Source organism: Lagopus leucura, unplaced genomic scaffold (genome assembly GCF_019238085.1).
Source record: "Lagopus leucura isolate 7727_CA_CO unplaced genomic scaffold, USGS_WTPT01 Super-Scaffold_100004, whole genome shotgun sequence".
Lineage (NCBI taxonomy): Eukaryota > Metazoa > Chordata > Aves > Galliformes > Phasianidae > Lagopus > Lagopus leucura.
Window position 1 is genome coordinate 56,764,636 of NW_024962264.1, and position 21,513 is coordinate 56,786,148.

The 21,513-nt window shown below is 36.5% G+C and overlaps 1 protein-coding gene across 6 annotated transcripts in view; it reads left to right on the forward strand.

The window, feature by feature from the left end:
• The window catches only part of RAB28 (RAB28, member RAS oncogene family), a 61,521-nt gene that overhangs the window by 10,323 nt on the left and 29,685 nt on the right, over window positions 1–21,513 (forward strand). For all 6 annotated transcript variants that reach the window (XR_006179012.1, XM_042871899.1, XM_042871901.1 and 3 more), the window contains exons 3-4: window positions 1,684–1,772; window positions 9,753–9,882. Coding sequence is in view for 5 of the 6 variants with exons in the window: in XM_042871899.1 (XP_042727833.1) it covers window positions 1,684–1,772; window positions 9,753–9,882 (219 nt within the window). In the remaining variant the exon portion in view is untranslated. The remainder of the gene's footprint in view (window positions 1–1,683; window positions 1,773–9,752; window positions 9,883–21,513) is intronic.

The following is a 21,513-nucleotide window of genomic DNA, read 5'->3' on the forward strand; positions in this document are numbered from 1 at the left end:
GAACAGTCATTTCAGACTGCCTGTTCACCAGTTCATCCCATCCAGGTGATGGAAGACTTACCTGTATTGCTTGGAGTAAGTTCTGTTATATTATTTAAAAAGAATCAATTAATAAATGGTGGATGCACAGTCAAAACAGATAAGCTTCTTGTTTTATGAAAGGTTGCCTTTACTCAACTGAAGTTTTGTAATGTAATTACCAAGCTCCATTTGGAGTTTCTGTGTCTTACTGTTGATAGAACTGTATGTACCTTAGAAGTAGTCTGAATAGATAGTTTCATGTGCATCTTTGCATATTTGACCACAGTAGCAGTTTAGAAATTTGTGCTTTTAACCAGATTAAAGCAAAATGCATTATAAAAGTGTAATGTGAAGTACTTATTAGCACAAGTAGCTTATATTCAGCTATGTAGTTCTAATTTATTGTTTGTAGTCATGGAATACTGGGATATATTTCTGTGGAGCATACTTGCACAACTAACATGTAAGGCAGTTTGGTTTAAATTGAAGGCTGAACAGCTCACGTGTGAAATAAGGTTGTTATTAACTTGAAGTAGCTGAACTCAAAGTATGTGTTAGCAGCCCAAAATACTGTATTTTTCACTCAACTCAAATGTTGTGATGGGGAATTTGTCACAATGTGTGTACTTCTTGGAATAAAGCTCATAGGTGGTTATGATTGTGAGCATGTAGAATTATTATTAATGTGTAATTATGTGGAGATGGAAAACTTTTTAGTTATAAGGGCTTAGTTATTACTTTAGTGCTGCTTAGAACTGCTTAGTACAGTTCTTACTGCAAAACAAGCCAAATTGTATTATAATAACTGTAAGCACGTTGTAACACAGGCTGCTGTGTGCACATGCATAGACTGTGGATTTGAGTTTTTGGCCTTCAGAATATGTATGACTTGTAGGGAATTAAATATGCTGCTTTTTTTTTTTTTTGTAACCATGTTTTGAAAGCCTGTTAACAGTTTCAACGGTCTTCAGAACTGATATTAAAACTGTTTAGAGTAGAAAGGCAGATCTGTTCTTGGTGCAGATTCTTGGAAGATGAAATTATGTAAATCATATTTAACTTGGTTGTCTGCTTTGGGGTGGTGGATAGAGGAAATTTAGTTGGCGTTGGCAGTGTAGACTTGTATCTGCATCTCTGAGTTAATGTCAACCACATAATTCTTTACAGTAATACGAAGAGCATCACTACCAAAATACATTTACTCTGCATGTTTTCCATTGTGAATTTTCCTTACAGATGTGGAGGTGGAAGGCAAAGGGGGCACAGAACATGAAACAATATGGTTAGGTTGACATCGTTACCTTCCACTTCCAAGTGCTGTACTGTAGAACTTTCCCTGTGAAGTTTTATGCATTCCTTGAGTAAAGTATATTGTATAACTTCTAGTCGGGAATGATATACTTTGTGTACAATTTCGTGAAATAACTATGTTGGAATGTGAATATTTAACTATGGTTTTATGACACTGTAGTGAGTTACCTGGACACAAGTGACTTTTTTTTTCCTCCAAATGATGGTTGTCTTTGTCTTTAAATTTATGTTATGCTTGTAAAAAGCTATTGCTGTTGATATGCTAAGAGATTTTACCTGCCATAATAGTATAAATTAATTGTATCTAAGCTTTCTAGGTTACATAGTAATCTGTATAATTTTCGTTTCCAGGAAATTTGAATGTTACTCTTCAAGTGTGGGATGTAGGAGGACAAACGATAGGAGGCAAGATGCTGGATAAATATATTTATGGAGCTCAGGTACAGTATTGATTGTGATAACTGATTCTATAGTAATTACATAAAATTAATTGAAACTGTGTTTGCAATTATAAATATTTTGCAGTGTGTTGTAGATCTTGAGTCTCTGCTGAATCTAAAAATAACTGATATTAACATGCTATTGTAGGTGATTTTTTTTTAAAGCTGATTTAAAAAGCAAAGGAAGAGTGTGCATTTGTAGATCTGAATAGCTCAAGAGCAGATGTATGTTTCTATGCTTTTTGTCTTAAGAAAAGCAATCATAGTAAATTGTAAAGGCGATTTGGATATCCACATGGTTGATACAGGGACTGCTTTTAGAGCAGATGCCTCCTGGGGAGAAGAAGTAGAAGGAGGAAATTAAGAGCAATCCTACACCATTAAACTCATACATACAACTGAGGTTATAAGAGGGCAAACAAAAGGAGACAACCAGGTAGCTAAGTGTTTTCACAGAACTCCAATCCATGAATATTTGTTTTATTTTTATTTTATTTTTAAATCAAGTAAGCAATATAAAGTGAGTGGTGGGTTTAGGTAAAAGCTATATATTATAACGATATCTTGAGTTATGAGCTGATTTAAGAGGAAGTGCTGTATGCCAGAATTTCTAACATGATTAATCCTAAAACATACTCTCTTCTTAAACTTGGAATTGGTAATGAAAACAATAGGCATCACATGTTTTAATATTACATTTATCAGAAAACAAATTTATCTTTTTTTTTAAATCTACAATAATTTGAAGCAGAAAGAATATGGAATTCTGAAACTTGGATAGAAGTTTTGTACTGATAAAGACAACGCAGGAATGATTAAGGAGAGTAGATATTGTTAAATTCATAAGTTTGCCTTTATCTAATCATTTTGTCACTTTCAAAAAAGATCTAAATGTTTTCAGCTGTTGCATCTGTTTTATAGATGGTTTTTTTTTCTTATTTCTTTAATAAAAAAAATTTGCTGCTTGTGAAAGATACACCAAGCAACAGACTTCCATGACAGGCAGAATTTGATTAATCACAAATTGATGCCATATGCCCCAAGTAAACTCAGTAAAAGAAATAAAAGGCAATTAACCTTTTTCCTGTATTGAATTTGGTGATAAACCTTAGGAGTTCCTTATGAATGATGGTACATCATAAAGTTAATAATGTCAGTGCCCCAAAGTAGGTGAAAAGTTATCAGTAAGTTTAAAGGCACAGTAATTTGTTTTTATAATGATTCATTAACAACAACAAAGAAATCTACATTCAATCTCTTTTTCTTTTGTTCCTTCCCAACTCTTCATTGTAAACCTATTTTTTTTTTTTCCAATATCAACTTCTTTATTAGATTTCTTATCATTGGAGCTGATTTTCAACATGCTTTTCTATTAAGTTTGTAACATCATTTTTTGAAGATAAATAAAGCTATTTTTATTTTCATATGTGTGCAGAACACCAAGAATAATTCTGAAAAGCACCAAGCTTGCTTTCAGGCAAAAGCCTATTTAATGTTGAGCATCTGTATCTTTGTAAAAGGAGAAAGGGAAAAGATGAAGCAGAGTAAGTAGGAGTAATTTGAAGGAAAAATATTATGTAAATAGACAGCAAAGCAGCAAGAAACTAACTGGGAGGAGCTAGCATGGAATTAGCAAGATTAAATTAGGCCCAACCGGCTCAATTGCCTTCTGTGGCACTCTGCAAAAAGGGTAGCAGTAGATGTTGTTTAGTTTGACTTCAGCAAGATTTAAAGTAATTTCTCCTGGTGTTAATACACAGAAAAAAGCCCACCAACAACGGAGAAGTAGGTTGAATGGACAGACCAAAAGGTGACTTGTGAAACATACAGACAGCTGGAAGTGTTCCGTAGCTTGATACCTTTCTGTTATCTGCTTATAAATTGATTTCCTTAGAGGTTGATACTATTTCATGTATTTTATTAATCAATGGAATGAAACATTGTAAGTTTCTCAAACTGGGGAGTAGTTTTGCTGACCCCCCTCAAACTGGGGGTCGATTTGCTGAATGTGAGAGCTGATCTTGAGAGAGACCGTAACAGATAGCAGGAGCGGACCTGCAGAAATGAGGTTCAGAGAAGGCAGAGTCCTCCACCCAGGACAGAATAATGTTGTGCAGCAGTAAAAGTTGGGAATCAACTGGAGAGTGACCAGCGAAGAGCCACTGGGCTGTTTAATGGATTGGAGCATCTCACATACGAGGGAAGGTTGAGAGAGCTGAGGCTATTCAGTCTGGACAAGAAAAGGCTTGCCAATGTATATAAATATCTGAAGTGAGTGGGCTAAGAAGGCATAGCCAGACTCCTTTTATTGGTGCCCAATGATAGGCAATAGTCACAAACTGAAGCACAGTACTGTCTGAACATCAAGGAACACCATTTTTACTGGGATTAACCATGATCTGGCGCAGGCTGCTCAAAAGAGACTGGAGTCTCCCTCTGTGGAGATGCTCAAAAGTCATCTGGACACAGTTCTGCACAGGTGATGTTGTATTGGACTAGATGAGATCCAGATGTCCCCTCCATCCTCAGTTATTCTGTGAAAAATCTTTGAAAGTGGAGTTCTTGGAGGGGGGGTGGGTGTTGAGAGGAGGGGAGAGGTCAGAGGAAGCAAGTCAAACAAAGTGATTATCCTGTTCTTTGACATTTTTGTGGCTGCATTGGAGCACTGTGTTCAGTTTTGGATTCCCCAGTACAAGAAAACTTTTTAAATATTGGAGAAATTCTGGCAGACTTCTATAAAAGAAGCATGTGTACCTTTGATGTGTTATACCTGGATGGCTTTTGTGGTGCGACTGGGATTTTCAACATCTTGTTTTTGAAATGCAAACAGTGTACATAAACATAAAGGAGACAGATTGGATGTACTCTAGAAAATGTGTAGAAATTGTCTAGAAATTGCATGTATTTTGCAAGTGTGAATCATTCCAACTTGAAGTATGTGTGTAGAATAGCATGTGACATGCCTCCAGTGTGCATCATGCTTTGGTACAGTAGTTGCAGATGGCTGTAGCATGATTAATGTTGTTGCTCATCTGGATGATGAGACTCAGAAATCACAAATGGCTGAATTTCTTGGCTTTTTTGCTCAGAAATTCAACTATGTGGTAGACCTACCTAAAAAATAATAGACTAGCTGTAGGTGGAATTTTTGAGAATATACCCCAGCTGAAATCATTCACTTCACTTCAGTTGAAACATGATCAGGACACCAGGGGGAGTATGCAGAAGTTACTGGGAGTTTTCTGATTAGAACCAAATCAATTTTACAGGATAGCTTGTATAGTTAAGCCATGGTTCCATTTTTGACGGATGTCCCTCATCTCCTTGTCATCTTTTAAAGTAAGAATGCCAGATTTGATGATGAGCATCTGCTTAATCTTCTTGCGTGGATGAAGCTGGCAAAATTGCAGTTTACTTGCTGTCTTACCACACTTGCTTTTTCCATTTTTTTTTCTTTTTTTTTTTTTTTTTTTCTCCCTATGGATCTAAAACAGTACAGTTTCTGCATCCTTTTGTGGTAGTTGAATTTCGCTGTTGAATCAGAAGACTTCTACAGGCTGGAGAGAAGACTTTGATCTTTATAAATGAAAGTTCCTAAGAAACAATTTTTTTGTCAGCAACAATTAAAGCATGTTTATCTCAAAATTGAGAGAGGCCAAGAGAAGTCAGATTGTTAGTTACCACAGCTGAGCTGGTAAACAGTGGTATTTCATTATATTGTTGCAACTCAGTCATATATATGTAAGTAACCATATTCTCAATATCATTGAAGACAACAGTGGTTAATTATGAGTACATTGTGAACCTTTTTTGTCCTGTAAAAATAGTATTTCTGCAGATTTGCAAGGTATTGCTACTCTGCTAAAATTAAGCTTTACTTTAAGGGAGCATACTAAAAATTTGCTTTAATGTTTCATAAGTATTTAATAAAAAGAAAAAAAGAAAAAAATCATACTGAAATCTATTGTAGAAGGAGGGTGGCTGAAGAGAATCCTGAAGAGCAAAGCAATTTTTGTAGTTACTGTTTTCTGTTGATTTCTTTTATTTTGACAAATTCTAAAATGAACTTGACATCTTTTAAGTGTTGATTGTCTGGTATGAGTTTATTGACTGGTTGAATATTGTTACAATACTTCCATAATTGCAGTTCTGTTCTATAACAGTACTGTTGTTGTATGCATGGTAAATATTTCAGAAATGATCCCATCTCTAAGCTATAATTGCTGTCCCTGTCCACATATCCAGTTTAAAGTATCCTTAAGAGCTGGCGTGCACTACCTCATAAATTGGTTTGTTAACAGAAGAAAGAGTACTTCAGACTCTACCTTATCTAGAGACCAGGAAATCATTTCTGCAATATTCTCAGTTTCCAGTGGCTTATTTTTTAAATATATCCTATAATTCTGAAACAGAAAGTACTCGTATGTATTGTACATATGAGCTGTTGTCCAAGTGTGGACAATGTATTTTTCATATGTTCATATGTATTATTTTTCAGTAATCTTATGTATTGTCTATTGAGCACACTGTGCAAGTGTGGAGTGCCAGTCCGAAAAAGACAGGGAGCTGTTGGAGAGGGTCCAGAGGAGGGCCACAAAGATGATCAGGGGACTGGAGCACCTCTCCTATGAAGACAGGCTGAGGGAGCTGGGCTTGTTCAGCCTGGAGAAGAGAAGGCTGTGGGGTGACCTCATTGCAGCCTTTCAGTACCTAAAGGGAGCCTATAAACAAGAAGGGAGTCAACTCTTTGAAAGGGTTGATAACAGCAGGAGAAATGGTTTTAAGTTGAGGGAGGGGAGATTTAGGTTGGATGCCAGGGGGAAATTCTTTACAGAGAGAGTGGTGAGGTGCTGGAACAGGCTGCCCTGAGAGGCTGTGGATGCCCCGTCCCTGGAGGTGTTCAAGGCCAGGCTGGATGGGGCCTTGGGCAGCCTGGTTTAGTATTGAATGGGGAGGTTGGTGGCCCTGCCTGTGGCAGGGGGGTTGGAGCTTCATGATCCTTGATGTCCCTTCCAACCCTGGCCATTCTGTGATTTTGTACTCATATAAGCAAAATGGCTCTATTATTAAACTGCAATTGTGCAAGCACGGTCTACTCGTGCCATCCCTTCAGATGAGAGAATTTAACATACTGTTCATATGGAGAACAATATGCCCTGTTTTGAACCTTTTTCATGGCAGGGAATGTGCTACTTATTTGAGTTATATATAAAAAAAAAAAAAAAAAAAGCCAGTGTTAATTTTCCACTTCAGTTCCTCATGCATAATAGGGAAATAGCAGGTTTTACAGTATATAGAGTACAGAATGAGTAGATAGTGTAAGCTTGTGGAAAATGTATTTCTTTTGTGAAAGCAATGATGGAGTTTCTATCTTCAGCTAAAAGGAAAAATGAGAGATTTTAGCTGTGGTGTTATGCCTGGTCCTTATTCACAACATATTAAGCTGCTTAGAGAGTGCTTTTGTGGCATAAATCTAGGCAGGAAGTATTCTTTATGACTTGGATGGTGCGCTGCGGTTTTCCCTGAGTCTGAGATGTTGTATTTGCCAATTATAACAAGTATTGACAAGGTTCAAAAAGAGAATGGTTGAGAAACAAAAATGCTTTCATGGCAGTGCTTTATTTCAGAGAAGGGGGCAAAATAAAGGGAAATCAGGTGAGCTCTAGTTCCAAACTTCATTCAATTATGTCTTTCATGGTAAGTCCACCATGAATGCTCTTTTTTCTGAACATATAGGGCAAGAGCACCTGTAGCAGTGTAGCATTTTGTGAAGAATTGGTAGAAACAGAGGTAGTCAACATTAAATGCTTAATTCTTCAGTGCTGAAGATGCTGCAGACTTGACTGCTGTTGCAAGAAGTGTGCTGTGTTCACTTGCTCATTTGCAGAGAAAGGAAACGAGGACTGAAGGAATCTCAGTGGGATCTGTTGCCCTCCTCTGAAGCCATACCTGCACGAAGGAAGCTTTTCCTTTAACTAGTCAGAAGCTCTCATTCAAACTTACAGTCACTGTTTCACATTCCTGCCATGTGCTACTATGAAGAACCTATCTATTACCTCAGTAGCCTCCTCATGGATGTGGGAAGGCTGCACAGACTTTTCTTCTTCATGCTGAACAAGTCTGGTTCCTTCAGCTTTTCATTTACAGGACAAGTGCTCCAGCCTCTGATTGTCCTGGTGGACCACTGCTGTGATATATTAATGTCTTATGGGGCCTAAAACTGGATGTGATCTGACTAATACTGGTTATGGTCTGATCTCTTGTTCGTGTGGCTATGCTCCTGTTAATGCAGCTTGGAATCCTGCTTGCCATCCTTTCTGCCAGGGATCATTGCCGACTCTGATTTGGCTTGCTGTTTACCAAGACCTGAAGGTCATTTTCAGTTTGGCTCCCCAGTCAGTTCCCAGCTTGTATTATCTATTACTCCCCAGCTGTGGGACTTCGCTCCTTGCTGAATGTTGAAAGATTCTTGTTTGCCCATTCCTTGAACTTGCCTACATGTGGAACGCTAGCCAGGCCCTTAAGCGTATCAGCTTAATCCTCCCAGTTTAAGTGTCATCTGCAAACTGTGTACGAAAGCACATAAAAAGAACTCGTTATCTTCTCTTGAAACTTTTACCCTCGTTGTCATGCTTTTTATCCATCCATGTAAAGTTTGTTAAAGCATTCTACGTTTTTAAAAATTTTCTGATGTAAGGATTTCTAAACTTTGGGTGCTGTTAAATTTATCTTCTAGCCTACCCTTTTTTTGATGTTGTGCCCAAAGCTGGATGCGGTACTTCACCTGGAATGTTTCATGCCAATATGATAATTGCTTTTGTGGCTACAAAATCAGATTCAACCACGATCTACTGTAACTCCTTGATCATTTTCTATAGAACCTGTTAGAAAGCCAGGTGTTTCCTATCCTTGTGCTGTTGATTATCGTTTCCTTTGAACTTGTCATGGTACTTATTGAACTGCATCCTATTATTTTTGGATTGTTTCTCATCTTGTAATCTAAACTTTACTCAAATACTACTGCAGTCTTTGCTAGTTTGTTATAGTCTTTGAAATTAATGCTTGCACTGTATTTTGTCATCTTGTGTAGTACTAATGAAACAGTTAAGCAAAGCCTGAGCCCAGACAAACCTCAGAAAAGCTGTGCTTGGAAAATCTTTTCTGTTGACAGTGAACCGTTGAACCAACTAGTTTTGTGTGGATTTTTTTTCTTTTTAAGAATATTAATGAACATTGAATGTGAGGGACAATGTGCAGTTGCAGGGATTTTTTCCAGATGTAAACTCTACAAGCACAATAAATCCAATTCTAACGTTATTCTTTATGAACAAGACACTCAACAATGCTTATTTTGAGTATTTATTACTTGAAGCCTAGTCCGCTGCCTCTGAAATACTTGAGACACTCTCCCCTTCTTGACTTTTGACTACATATTTAGTATTTCTTTGAAAGGCAAAAAGATTGCCATTACAGCAGTTAAGGGAGGCAGCTGGCCTTTCTTCCCAAAAGAGGGCAGAGATGCAGTAAGTTGGGCAGTATGTAGGAATATGTAATTGAGCATGTTTGTTGGTTTTTTTCAAGGAGGGAAGAGTTAAACTACAATTAAGATTTGCAGAAATAAGTCACTGTCCAGTGTGATTTTTACCTTGCTATATGATTCTATGATCTGTAAAAAAAACCTTTTTTTCATGATGTATATGCATTTTGGCATGTTTCTGGTATAACTCATTGTGCACCTTCCTGAATTGCCATTTTATTCAGCTTTTGTAGATCAGCAAGTGTCTGAATTTAGAACATTTGTAATGCAGGAGAAATGCTGCGATAACACATGTTTATTATATCAGCTTGTACTGACTCTTGTTTAATTCCTTACAAGATAAAATGTGATTAATTTTCTATTTTACTATAATAATAAATTAGATTTTGCCACATTAAAATATTTTTACAACTTGTAACGTTTTAAATGTATTTTTTCTTCAGGGTATTCTTTTGGTGTATGATATTACCAACTGCCACAGCTTTGAAAACTTAGAGGACTGGTATAATGTGGTTAAAAAAGTGACTGAAGAATCAGAAATGCAGCCACTTGTGGCCTTGGTTGGAAATAAAAGTAAGTTATTCATATTTAAATATTAATTGGAACACTCTGGATTTGCTCTCCAGTGAAGAAAAGTCACAAGGCATATATCATTAGTAAATTGAAAAAAGTACTGGCTTGTGCAATATTGCATACATATGACATATTTGGGTGTACCTCAAGGTTCTGGGCAGTTAGGTTGAGGGACGTGTTGCAATCTCTTTGCCTGTGTTTTCTTTTCTTGGAGAGCAGCATGCAGGAGTGGAGAGATCTCTCATCCATGTTTGAATTTGATAGGGCTTCAGAATATAATCATGGCATACTTCTAGAATGGAGAACTGGGAAACATTCCTAGATCTGGTAACAGATGTATTTCATGATTCTGTATATCAAGAGACTGGTAAATTAAGCGCTGGTATCTGTTAAAGTAAGCATGCTGGGCATGATGTTTATAAGTCGTTTATTAGACTTTTACATGCTATTTCTGATTTTGCACAAGGTTGCTTATTACCTTTTGTTCTTTAGGATTATTACTATTTTTAACTTTTTTTTGATCGTGTAAGATATAATGTTCTGCCTACCAAAGTATATGACTTTATGCAACCATCACCTACTTAGTTCCCCAGTTAGATTCCAAATTCCTTAATTTCCAAGAAGAAATCTATAAACATCCTTATTGGCATATATGAGGTCTTGATTCACTCTCACTGTTGTTCTAATAAAGAAAAGAGCAACATAAAATAGTTGCAGAAACAAAGTGAAGCAGACTGGGGAAGGAGTTTTCAGTCTAAGAAAACAGCAGCTGAAGGAGCAGTGTACTTGCTACCTATTTCCCTTTCCATCAGAAGTTGTATATAAAGAAAGAAAGCAAACTGTTGCTTTCATATGATCCTGAGGATGCTTCTTGTTGTTACATGCATTGAGCTCCTTGATGTCACTTGAAAGAAGGCATGTGGGAGATGCTTTTTGCAGAAGTCATTCCTTTGCTTTAATTTTATTTCAGTATGATAAAAAATTAAATTTTAGAAGTGCATTGCTTTTATGACACTGATAATAGGAGAAGAATGTCCAGGAAGGTTTTCACTTCAATACTTTAATTGACTGTGAGAGGTGGTTATAATCAGGCACTGGATGGGTACAGAAAGAGGATAAATATCACACAGAAGCATAATATTACAAAAGGATGAAGCTACCAGGGAAGTTTCACCAACCTCTGCCGTGAGCAGGAGCACCATTTGCTAGCTCAGGTTGCCAAAAGTGAATCCAGTCTAGCTTTGAACGCTTCCAGGGATGGTATGTACAAATCTTGCCTCACCACTCTGAGTAAGGAGTTTATTCCAAATATCTAAATCCATGCTCTTTTAGATTAAAACCTTTGTCCTATCAGTATGCTCCCTGACATAGAATCCCTCTCCCGCTTTCCTATAGGCCCCTTGTAGGTATTGGAAAACCATAGTAAGGTCTCTTGGAGTCTTCTCATCTCCAGGCTAAATAACTGCAGCACTTTCAGCTTGATGGGAGAGGTGCCCCAGCCTTCTGATTATCTTTACAGCTTTCCTCTGGACTTGTTCTGTCAGGTCCATGCCCTTCTTATGTTAAGGATTACAGACTTAGATGCAATCCAGGATATAGTTGGCCTTCTGGGATGCAAGATCTCACTGCTGACTCATGTTGAACTTGTCATCCACCAACACTTTCAGTCCATTCTCTGTCTAACCTGTGTTTGTGCTTGGAAGTGCCTTGATCTGGATGCAGAATCATGCACTTGGCCTCGTTGAAATTCATGAGGTTCACCCAGGCCCACCTCTTGAGACATTAATGTCCCTATGGATGGCATCCCATCCCTCCAGTGTATTGAGCACACCACACGACTTCATGTCATCTGCACACCTGCTGAGAGTAAGCTCAATCCCACAATCCGTTTTGCCAACAGAGATGCTAAACAGTGCCCCGAAGAAGCACTGCTTATCACCAGTCTCCATCTGGATATCAAACTGTTGACTGCAACTCTTTGAGTGTGCCCATCTACCCAATTTCGTATCTGCTGAATGGTCCATTCCTCAAATGCATTTACCTCTAATTTCAGGACTCAGGTGTCCTGCAGATGTGTCAAATCCTTTGAACAAGTCCAGAAAGCTGATGTCAGTTACTCTTCTGTTACCTGTCCTGTTGTAACCCAATTGTAGAAGGCCACCAAATTTGTCCGACATTATTTGACCTTTTATTAGTTTCAGCTGGGTCAGAATTGTTTTCTTTAGAATGCTATGATGCTATGTTTTGGTTCTAGGAGAACAACAGTGTTGATTACACATTGATGTTTATAGTAGCTGCCACGAGCAGTGTTGTACAGAGCCAAGGCCATTGTCAGTAAAGTGCCCAAGGAGCAGGCACCAGTCACATCCTTGTTTTCCACGTGCCTTAGCACAGTTTCCAGGAGGATCTACTCTGTGACCTTCCTGGGCATGGAGTTAATCTGACTTGCTTGCAGTTCCCTGGGTCTTCCTTTTTTTCTTTTTTTTCCCCTCTTTTTACGAATGGGGGTTATTACTGACACTTAAGTTTCTTTCTGATAAAAGGCTTTACTAAATTGAATGATTGAAAATAACTGCATGGTATTTGAAATGTTGGGCCAGCATTTAGATACCTAGATAAAAAATCTGGAAGCCTGGTTGAAACCATCCTTTTTGAAAGTGACCTAAATTAGTACTGCTCTTCTGAGCATATGTAGCTTGGGCTTAAGCTCTCATTTGCAACTTGCCTATTTATCTCAGACAGTGTTTTTCCATTTTGAGATGAACACACCTGGGATTTCTGGTGTAATGCTTCAAGGGGAAAAAAAAGAAAAAGAAATATAACTAGAGTTAAAAACAAACAAACAAAAACAGCTTGGAGAAAAAAAAAAGAATTTTTTTTTTCCTTCCTAGTGATATACAGAAAATTGTTCACTAATTCTATCAGATGAAATAGTTTCCTTGGATAATCTTGTTACTGAAAGGAGGTTACTGAAGTATGGCAGTATATGCTGTGTAATTGTGTACTAGCTATTAAACTGGCTATAAACCTTAATGATTTGTTTATTTTGTTACAGTAATTTGTAGTCACTCTGTTAAGTTTGTTTGGAATTTCTTCAGTATTACACCACAGAAAATGTTCAATTGTGATTTAAATGGATCAGTGCTAGATTTGACTTTTCCATTTTTATTATCCACTGCATTAGATTAAAAGAATGAGTACATTAAGCTACTGTATGTCCATTGAAAGCATGATAATTAACCTCACTGACTGGAAAATCCTGCTGTGAGAGTAAGCAATTAAGATTTACTTATGGAACACCAGGAAGATAATTTCTACATGCAAAGCTCTATTTGGTCTTCAGTCTCTCATCCATCAGAACCTGATTTGAAAATCATAGAATAATGTGAATTGAGATCTGAATTCCAGATCTCCAAACCTCCTTATCTAGCCCTTGGTTTTTGTGGTTTTTTTTTTTTTTCTCTTCCATACTAGCTAAAATGAAGGACTGTCATTGCCCAATTCTGAAAATGAGCTTCAGAGATACAGTGAAAGCAGTACTTTATTAATTAATAAGTACTTTATTAACTTTATTAATCTTCCTCCTGGGTGCTTTTTTTTAATATGTATTTCACTTCTTCCCATTTTTTACATCAACAGTTTCTATCAGAGGGAGTAGAAAGCTAATTTCAGTCAGATCTTAGGAAAATTGAATCTTGCCAGATCTGCTTCATGCAGCTGTGTCTGGTTGGCAGTTAATCCTCTGTCCTCTACTCCTCTATTTTGTGTATTTGGTAAATGACAAATAGATTTATAAAATTTAATGTCAAATTTCTTTTTTGTATTAATTGTAAATCATGAGATCATAATCCTGAAATTTACAGTTGCTGTAGAATCTTAAATGTTACTTTCTTTGTAACTTTACTGTATTTCATTTTTATTTGATATAAAGTATATTAATCTGTTCATATTTCTGTGTTGCTCTATCCCATTTAATTTGCCCAGAAATGAATGTCTGAGCCTCACTGTAAAGATTAATGAATGCTTTTGAGCTTCAATGCAGTAACTTTTAAGATATGCTTCTGTAAAATACTTTGATTTTATATTGTATCCTACATACTAATCTATAGTTATTAAGTGAATAAAGTGTATTTTTTGCGCTCAAAAACTTTGTTTACAATTGGTATTAATTTGAAGTTCAGTAATTCACAATGGATCTTCTGGTCATTAGTGTGAAGTAGAGAGGTTTCATGGTGTTATGTATGACTGATGCGTTTTTTTCCTGTCTACCTTGACTACTACTTTATATATTTTCCTTTGCACTAATCTATAAGCAGACTCCTCAAGTGTCCTACCAACATTTTCAGTGGATATATTGTAAACAGAAATTAACCCAGGTTGCATGGGAGCTACACTCACTTTGATTTATAGTTACCTAGATGGTCTTAGGTTATCTGTAGCTTATGTAGGGGCTAGGAATTATCAGGTACCATTGTATAGTGGGTGGATGAATGATTTCTATCCCTAGAGATATTAACCAGATCCACTCCTCAATAAAGACTAATAACTCAGATTTTTAAACAGTCTTCATGACAGATGAGGGCACAGAGGAGAATGCATCAACACTAATTAAGAATGTTGACCGTTTGTTCGTCTTAGCCATGATTAATTGATCTTGGAGTGATATCTCTGAACAGGAAGTGATATGTTATTACATTGTGAAGTTTAAAGGTTATGTTTTAGTGTACTCTTGTAACTCATTGTTACTCAATGTAAAATCTTTTTACCTATCTTATCTGAATTCAGAAAGAAACACTCTTCAGCCCTGATACCTCTGAGTGTGTAGTACTCTGTGCTAATGAGAATGTGACTTGTAACAGGACATACCCAGTCTGGGTTTGGACTTGCTTACTGCCTCAGCCACTTGGTCTCCCCGTTTGTACTCAGGACACTTCTTCATTAATATTCTTTATGAAACTCTGGCGTATTAAAGTTTAGAATTACACATTCACTCTTGTTCCTCCCAAGCTCCCTCAGCTGTTTTCTGTTCTTGTTTCCTGTGGGCTTGCACTTGTTAGGTTCTTCACCTTTAATTAAGACAAGTGTTGAACAGCAAATGCAAAGACCCCTGTTCTTCAGAGTCTTGTACCTGATTAAACTGAAGTTCCTCTATGCCTGACAGCAGGTCCCTCACATACTTACGGGATTGGAAGGTAAACTACTTACATGTAGAAACTCCCTTAAAATGAAAACCTTGTCCTGTGCTACGGTCAATTTACCAACTCATTTGAATAAATGTAGAATGCTACCCTGTTTTAAAATATGTATAGAATGTTTGTCTTGACAAACTTGTAAGATTAATAGAAAATTACAGTCATATATTTGGCTTTTTTTCAGTGGTCAGTTAATTTTTATGAAGTTGTCAGTTAACGTTTATAAAATTATTTTTATCTAGAAACTTTAATGAATGAAGAAATTACAGATGAGAATGATCTTTTTTTTCACCATAATAATATATTTCCAACCTAGTGTCTGAATGTGTTAGATATTACTTTAAGAATGGGAGCAATCCAGAAGCATTCAAGATTCAGAGTGATAAAATTCTGTTGCTGAGGAAGAATCTATCTTGGGAGATTATAATCATAAACATGCTTGACATAATAGTAGTGGAGCTGGCTACCATCAGTCCAAAGTAGTCTATTGCTGTTCTACTGCCATGTGGACAAGTATAGTATATTATGATACATGTGCCATAGGTTTTGGTTCTGTTACCAAGCTCACAGAAAATCATATTAAAAAAAAAAAAAAGGAAAAGGAGTGTGGGTGTGGAAGGTTTATTGCTGTTCCATAGTACTTAGATGCATTCCATTGCCTGAGAAGGGAAAGCAGCTGATGGGATATGTCCCAAGAAACTGGATGTATGTACTGCATTCTGGCTTAGATTTTTTGTGATAAGTATGTCTGTTGCATCTGGTCACAAATCAGCCCATCTTTAAATTGTACCCTTCTTTCAGAATCCTTCACGAAGTCAGCACTTAAGTGGGAAGTCACAGTGAACACAGCAGCTGCTAAGCTAGCTGTTTAAAACAAAAGACTTGCAGCTGGTGCATCTGTACATGATTTTGGTGGTGGCTCTTTAGGGATGGAGGCACATAGACAAAAAAAGGAGAATAAAAAGGAGAAATCTGTTCTGTTGTGCTGCTCAAAAGGTAGTTGATGATCATGGTCATCATCTTCTACTCTGCTTGTCTTGAGATGACTTTCAGACATTCAGCACATACGGTTGGCCAATAGGGAACTTGCTCAGTTTTGTGCTACAGTGTGTGACAAGGCTAAATAACATGTATTTGTTTTACTCATAAAGATATTCTGCAGTTACACCAGTTGTCCAAATCTGAGATTTGTATGGTTAGACGGAGTCCTGGTGGAAACAGGTGTACAAAGCTCAGCAAATTTGTACTCACTTAAACCAGGGCAGATTAGATACTGTGTAAACTGCTTGCTGGAAATAACAATTTTAACATTCTAATTGTGTGGTATCATAACAAGAAAGTGGGAGTAGTTATGAACTAGTCCAGTTAGTACACTATTCTTATGCTATGCTTTCTTACTTCAGTCAGTGTGGATGACTTGGTTTCCTCCTCTCTGTCCCATACTTAATCTTGAATCTGCTCTTCCCTTGGTGTTTTTTTTTTTTTTTTTTTTTTTTTTAAATATATATAAACATACATATATATTTGCTCACATGATTTTTGTGTGCTAAGACCTATGAAGAACTGAGACCAGTTTCAAAGACCTGGTAGATTGTTAGTGTGGTTGGAGCTCAAATGCTAGTGTGATAGAAGTACCAGTAAATAGTATGTTCTCATTTGCTAACAGTTATGTTTAAATTCAGAAAAATCTTTAAAGATGTCATTGAAAATGGAAATAGAAATAAACTGTTTAAATACAGAGGTTAGAACAGTATATGTATCCTATTTTTATAATAATACACAAACGAAATGCTGAGAGATCTCTTGCTGTTTCCATGGATCTTGTCTACAGTTTATTTAGTGATGTAGACACACATCTAATAAAAAAGATGCTGCATAAACCATAGTCCAGGCTGAATGTGCTTCTGTTTTTGGTTTAGGTAGAAATGTTTTTTCTGGCTGCGTCCTTCATACTTAGGTCTTCTTACAACAAATGGAAAGCCCTTAATTGTACCTAGGGGAATAGTTAATCTACAGTGGACATATGGTGGACAAAAGCTGAGTCTAGTAAATGAAAAAAGTTATAAACAGAAAATGTGTGAATGTCCGCACAGTCTGAGAGTCATGGGAGATATTGTGCTGTTAGATTATAGCTTATTTTAAGTTAATTTGCTATTCTTTTTTATTATTATGTAAATGGCAATCAGTGCAGCATAAAATACATGGTTTTGAACAATTCAATATCTGTTTTACTGAATTGAGAAAAAAAAAAAAAAAAACAACGCAAAAACCACACAAAACCCCCCAACAAACCTGATTTTAAGCCAAAGAAGAATTTCTTTTCTTTGCAAGTGTTCTGTCTCTACCTTTGCCATATAATATAAATGCAATTTGATTTCATTTACAGAGTGAAGTTCTCTGAGATTTTTAAAAGTTATAACTTCTGATTGGGGGCAGTTAATCAGTGTTAACCCTGAACAGCTCTTGGGCTTTATGGATTCCAGCATTATATGTGGTTGCACTGCTCCAGCAAAAGGTTAAGTATTAATGGAAAATGTTCACAGCTCTTTTACTCAAAGAAAACATGTTACTTGTAAGTTTTCTTTTGATTTTACTTTTACAGTTACATTGAATGTCTTCATTCATTTAGCCATCCATAAAGCAAATATTGTTGCACATGCAGTGGATAATAAGTCTTTTTAGGACTACTTGTGTGGTATGTCACAGATCATTAACTGCAAGTAACCACCTGACTTAAGGGAAGTCTGGAAGCATCATTACAGTGAAATAAGCTTTTATTTCTGTATCACTGCAGCACATTGATTTGTAGGAATGTCTCCATTAGCTACCGTGGAAACATATTCTCATATATTATTATTAAAGGAAGTTGATGATAGAAGATAACCAATGTTCAAGTCTAAATAGGGCATTAGTGCTAGGATTTTGGACAAAGCAGGGGAAAGAGACAAGTGCTATTGTGGCATTACTTTCTGTTTAAAACAGATAAAACTTACCTTTTTTCAACTGCTTCACAGTTTTAGAGTCAAATGTAGTAACAGTTGTACTGTGTTTATGTGTGTGCTGCAGCTTGAACTGAAATGTATGCAGTTACTGAATATGTTTACTACTCTGTAAAGCAGAAAATGTGGAAGAGAAGTTTCTTCCAAACCAGCAGGGAAAACATATGCTTTTTCTATTTGGTCCAGTGAATTATGAAAAATAATAATTAAAAAAAAAAATCATTGGAAATAACCAATGATTGATTCAGATCAGGTCAGAGGATGAAGGATAGGCTATGCTAATATGGAAGATGCTAATAACAGATATTAATAAGATTAATACCAGTTTGTCATATGAAAAAATGCAGTTCTGAACCAATGTCCTGAAAATATTTTAGGTATTGATGTTCTCGCAGATGTTGAAGTTAAGATAATAGCGCAGGAGCTTCTTGCTATGTTGCTTTTTTGTAAATTAATTTGCTGTCAGATCCCATCTTATTCATATTAGTGTTTCTAATGCTTAAGTTTTTAACTGTGTAAAATGAGCCACATTCCATTTTCTGCCTCCTCCTGCATTTCTCAGTGTGGGGAATCTCAAATCTGAAGGTAAAAAAATTGCAGTTGGTTATACAGATGTCAACTTTAGAGCAGTTCTAGTGACTTCCTGTAAGCTGCTCCAAGTTTACTCTGATGTTTTTATGAGTAGCCCATAGACAGTTATACTGGTTTGGATTACTCTTCTGTTTTTTTTTTTCTTTATTTTTCTTATAGATACCATGTGGCCTGTCTTTTGCATTAAATATTGTCCAGTAGGTTTACTTATGCAATATTACTGTACTAGAAAAAAATGTGCTGATAGAATTCATATTTTGAAATACATTTTTCACACGTATATATGTAGGTTGCTCTGAAAGTAACACCTCTTATTTATTTCCATGGAAACTACAGCAGATACAAAGAGCACTGCACCACTATTTGGTAGAGCAAATTCTCAGCTACAAAACACTTAACATGGTTACCACCATTAGCTCTGCATTTTGTTCAGTGATGAACAGGAGCCTGCATGCTACCCTGGTAATGATCCGCACCAGCAGAAGTGACCACTGTTGCCAGTGCTGAAAAGCACCACCCACCACCTCGCTGTGCTCACATCCACTGCTTGGTGTCCATAAACATTCAGCAAGTGTTGATGAATGTCAATGTGTGCCATTTTATTACAAATGAAGGAATTCTGTTCTACCATTTGCTTCATCCACACTTCTGTGTCAGATGCCATTTTGTCAGACTGCCCTTCTGCTGCCTTCTGTCACACAGCAACAACATGCAATGGAATATTGTTGAGAGGTTCAGCCTCTACTGCCATACTACCACCACCATCCAAAGAGAGCAGGGCACAGGAGTTGCTGGTCAGACTGCTAAGTAGATCATTTCTAAAATTTTATGTTCTACTGTCCACGTAGAAAATTAACAATATAAAGGCTGGTTTTGTTTTCTGTTGGTTTGGTGTTCTTTTTCCTTTCATATCTTCTATGAATGATGTATCACCAAAAAAAAAAAAAATCTAGTGGGTCTGTCTGATTCTGCATTTGTCCAATTACAGAGTGTTGCAGAAGTTTTCACTTTTGATCTGTCAGTCAATTCCAAGAATACTGTTGTGGTACTTTACTTGAATAAGGCTACTCTGGTGTTTGCAGGTAATGGAAGGAAAAAAAAAAAAAAGCCTAGTCTGGTTATATTGCAAGTCTGTGAGCTTAAAAATGATTCTCAGTATTGACAGTTCTTTAGGAGCAGTATTCAGTGCTGAAGATATAGATGTTTTCTAGAAAAAGAAGATAAAGAATGCAGTGGGATTTCAGGATGTAGGAAAGTTCTCTGTTTTCCTAGAACATATTTATTGAGTTCTTCACTCTCTTCTTTTTGTGCTATAGTAACTATAGCACTACTGATACCTAGCAGGAGCTGTTACTGACAATGTCTGGATTTTGTGATGTTTGAACTTAAGTGTTTTTTTGTTTGTTTGTTTACATGAAAGCATTTAAGAAGTTGTCTTAAGCTACACAGAACAATTAAACAATGTAATGAAATAATAAAGAGTGATCATTGTAGAAATCTTTGCATTGCCAGCTAATATGCTGCCAAATTGCTAATTATTAATTTTCTTGGGCTGGCTTTATAAGGAATATATATCAAGAGGTCTTCAGCTTACACAGTAACTTCTGCGGTTTTATTTTGGGAATGGTGTATCAAAAAGGTTTTTAGAGCATAGTTACTGGTGTTGTTGCATCTTTAAGTGGCTGATCACTATAGCAATAATGCTGGTTTCTGAGCACAGCCAGTACTTTTTCCAGCTGCTTTATAGTGATATCTTGAAGCTTAAAATGTAATCTATATGGGTAAGCCACAAAAGCCACTATATATTAAAGCAGACTCTGACAGTAAATCAAAATTGAACAGCTGGCAACACTACTGAAGTCATAAACTTATTTATTAAAAAAACTAAACAGAAGAATTATATTAAAAAGAGAGGAATATGTTCTACAGACCAGTGGATATAGCTTAAAACCTGGAAAGTGCTGTAGATTAAGGGCCCAATTTATGAACATCTGTTCTGGCAGTTTCTGTGAGATTCTAATGTTCTTTACAATAAAAGTGTGAAACATGTTTCCCCCCCATACTAATCACGCTTTTCTGCAGTTCATAAAACTTGCATTGGGCCTTATGTAACTGGGTCTGTCTGCTTTACACACTTGCTAGAATAATTACTATGCATGAAAGAGTAAGTACTATACCGATGTCACAGTGCCATGGTACACAGTTCTCCTGGCTTGTTCCAACCAGTCTTATTGGCTTCAGAAGTAAGGAATGAATACCAAAGTTTCCTTCATGTATTTAGACTTAAAGCATGGCAGTGAATAATGGAAGCGAGTCACTAGAGAGTAAGATGGACAGCAAAACACCTTTTATGTGGTCACAAAGTTCTCTATAATGGAAATGCACTTAGAAATTGGTTGTTTTACTGTAATATATTTCATATCTTTGCACACGAGCAGTCACCAGAAATAACTTTAATGTTCATTATCTCTTAATTTTGAAACAACTGATAATATAAGAATATTTTAATAATATTTTGATTGTGATATTTCCATGGAATACATTTTTGTCCTACTACTCAGCTGTCTGGCAATAAGCTTTAAGATATTTTGGATTCTATTTTGAGCAGGAAATACAAAATGGTACATCCAAAACTGACTGCCTGGTTCCACTGTCAGTTGTGCTCTTTTGCCTTTGATATGAGTGTGACTAAGATGAATTTTAGAGATTTTAGCTATAAGCCCTTTTGTATATTCAGGTTTGACCTATGCAGCACAGGTGATGATAATATTTTGCTCTCTCGTTCTTGCTTCATGTCTGGTAGTTAGACTGAACTCAAAAAGATCATTGTGAAATGTTGACAGTTTTAT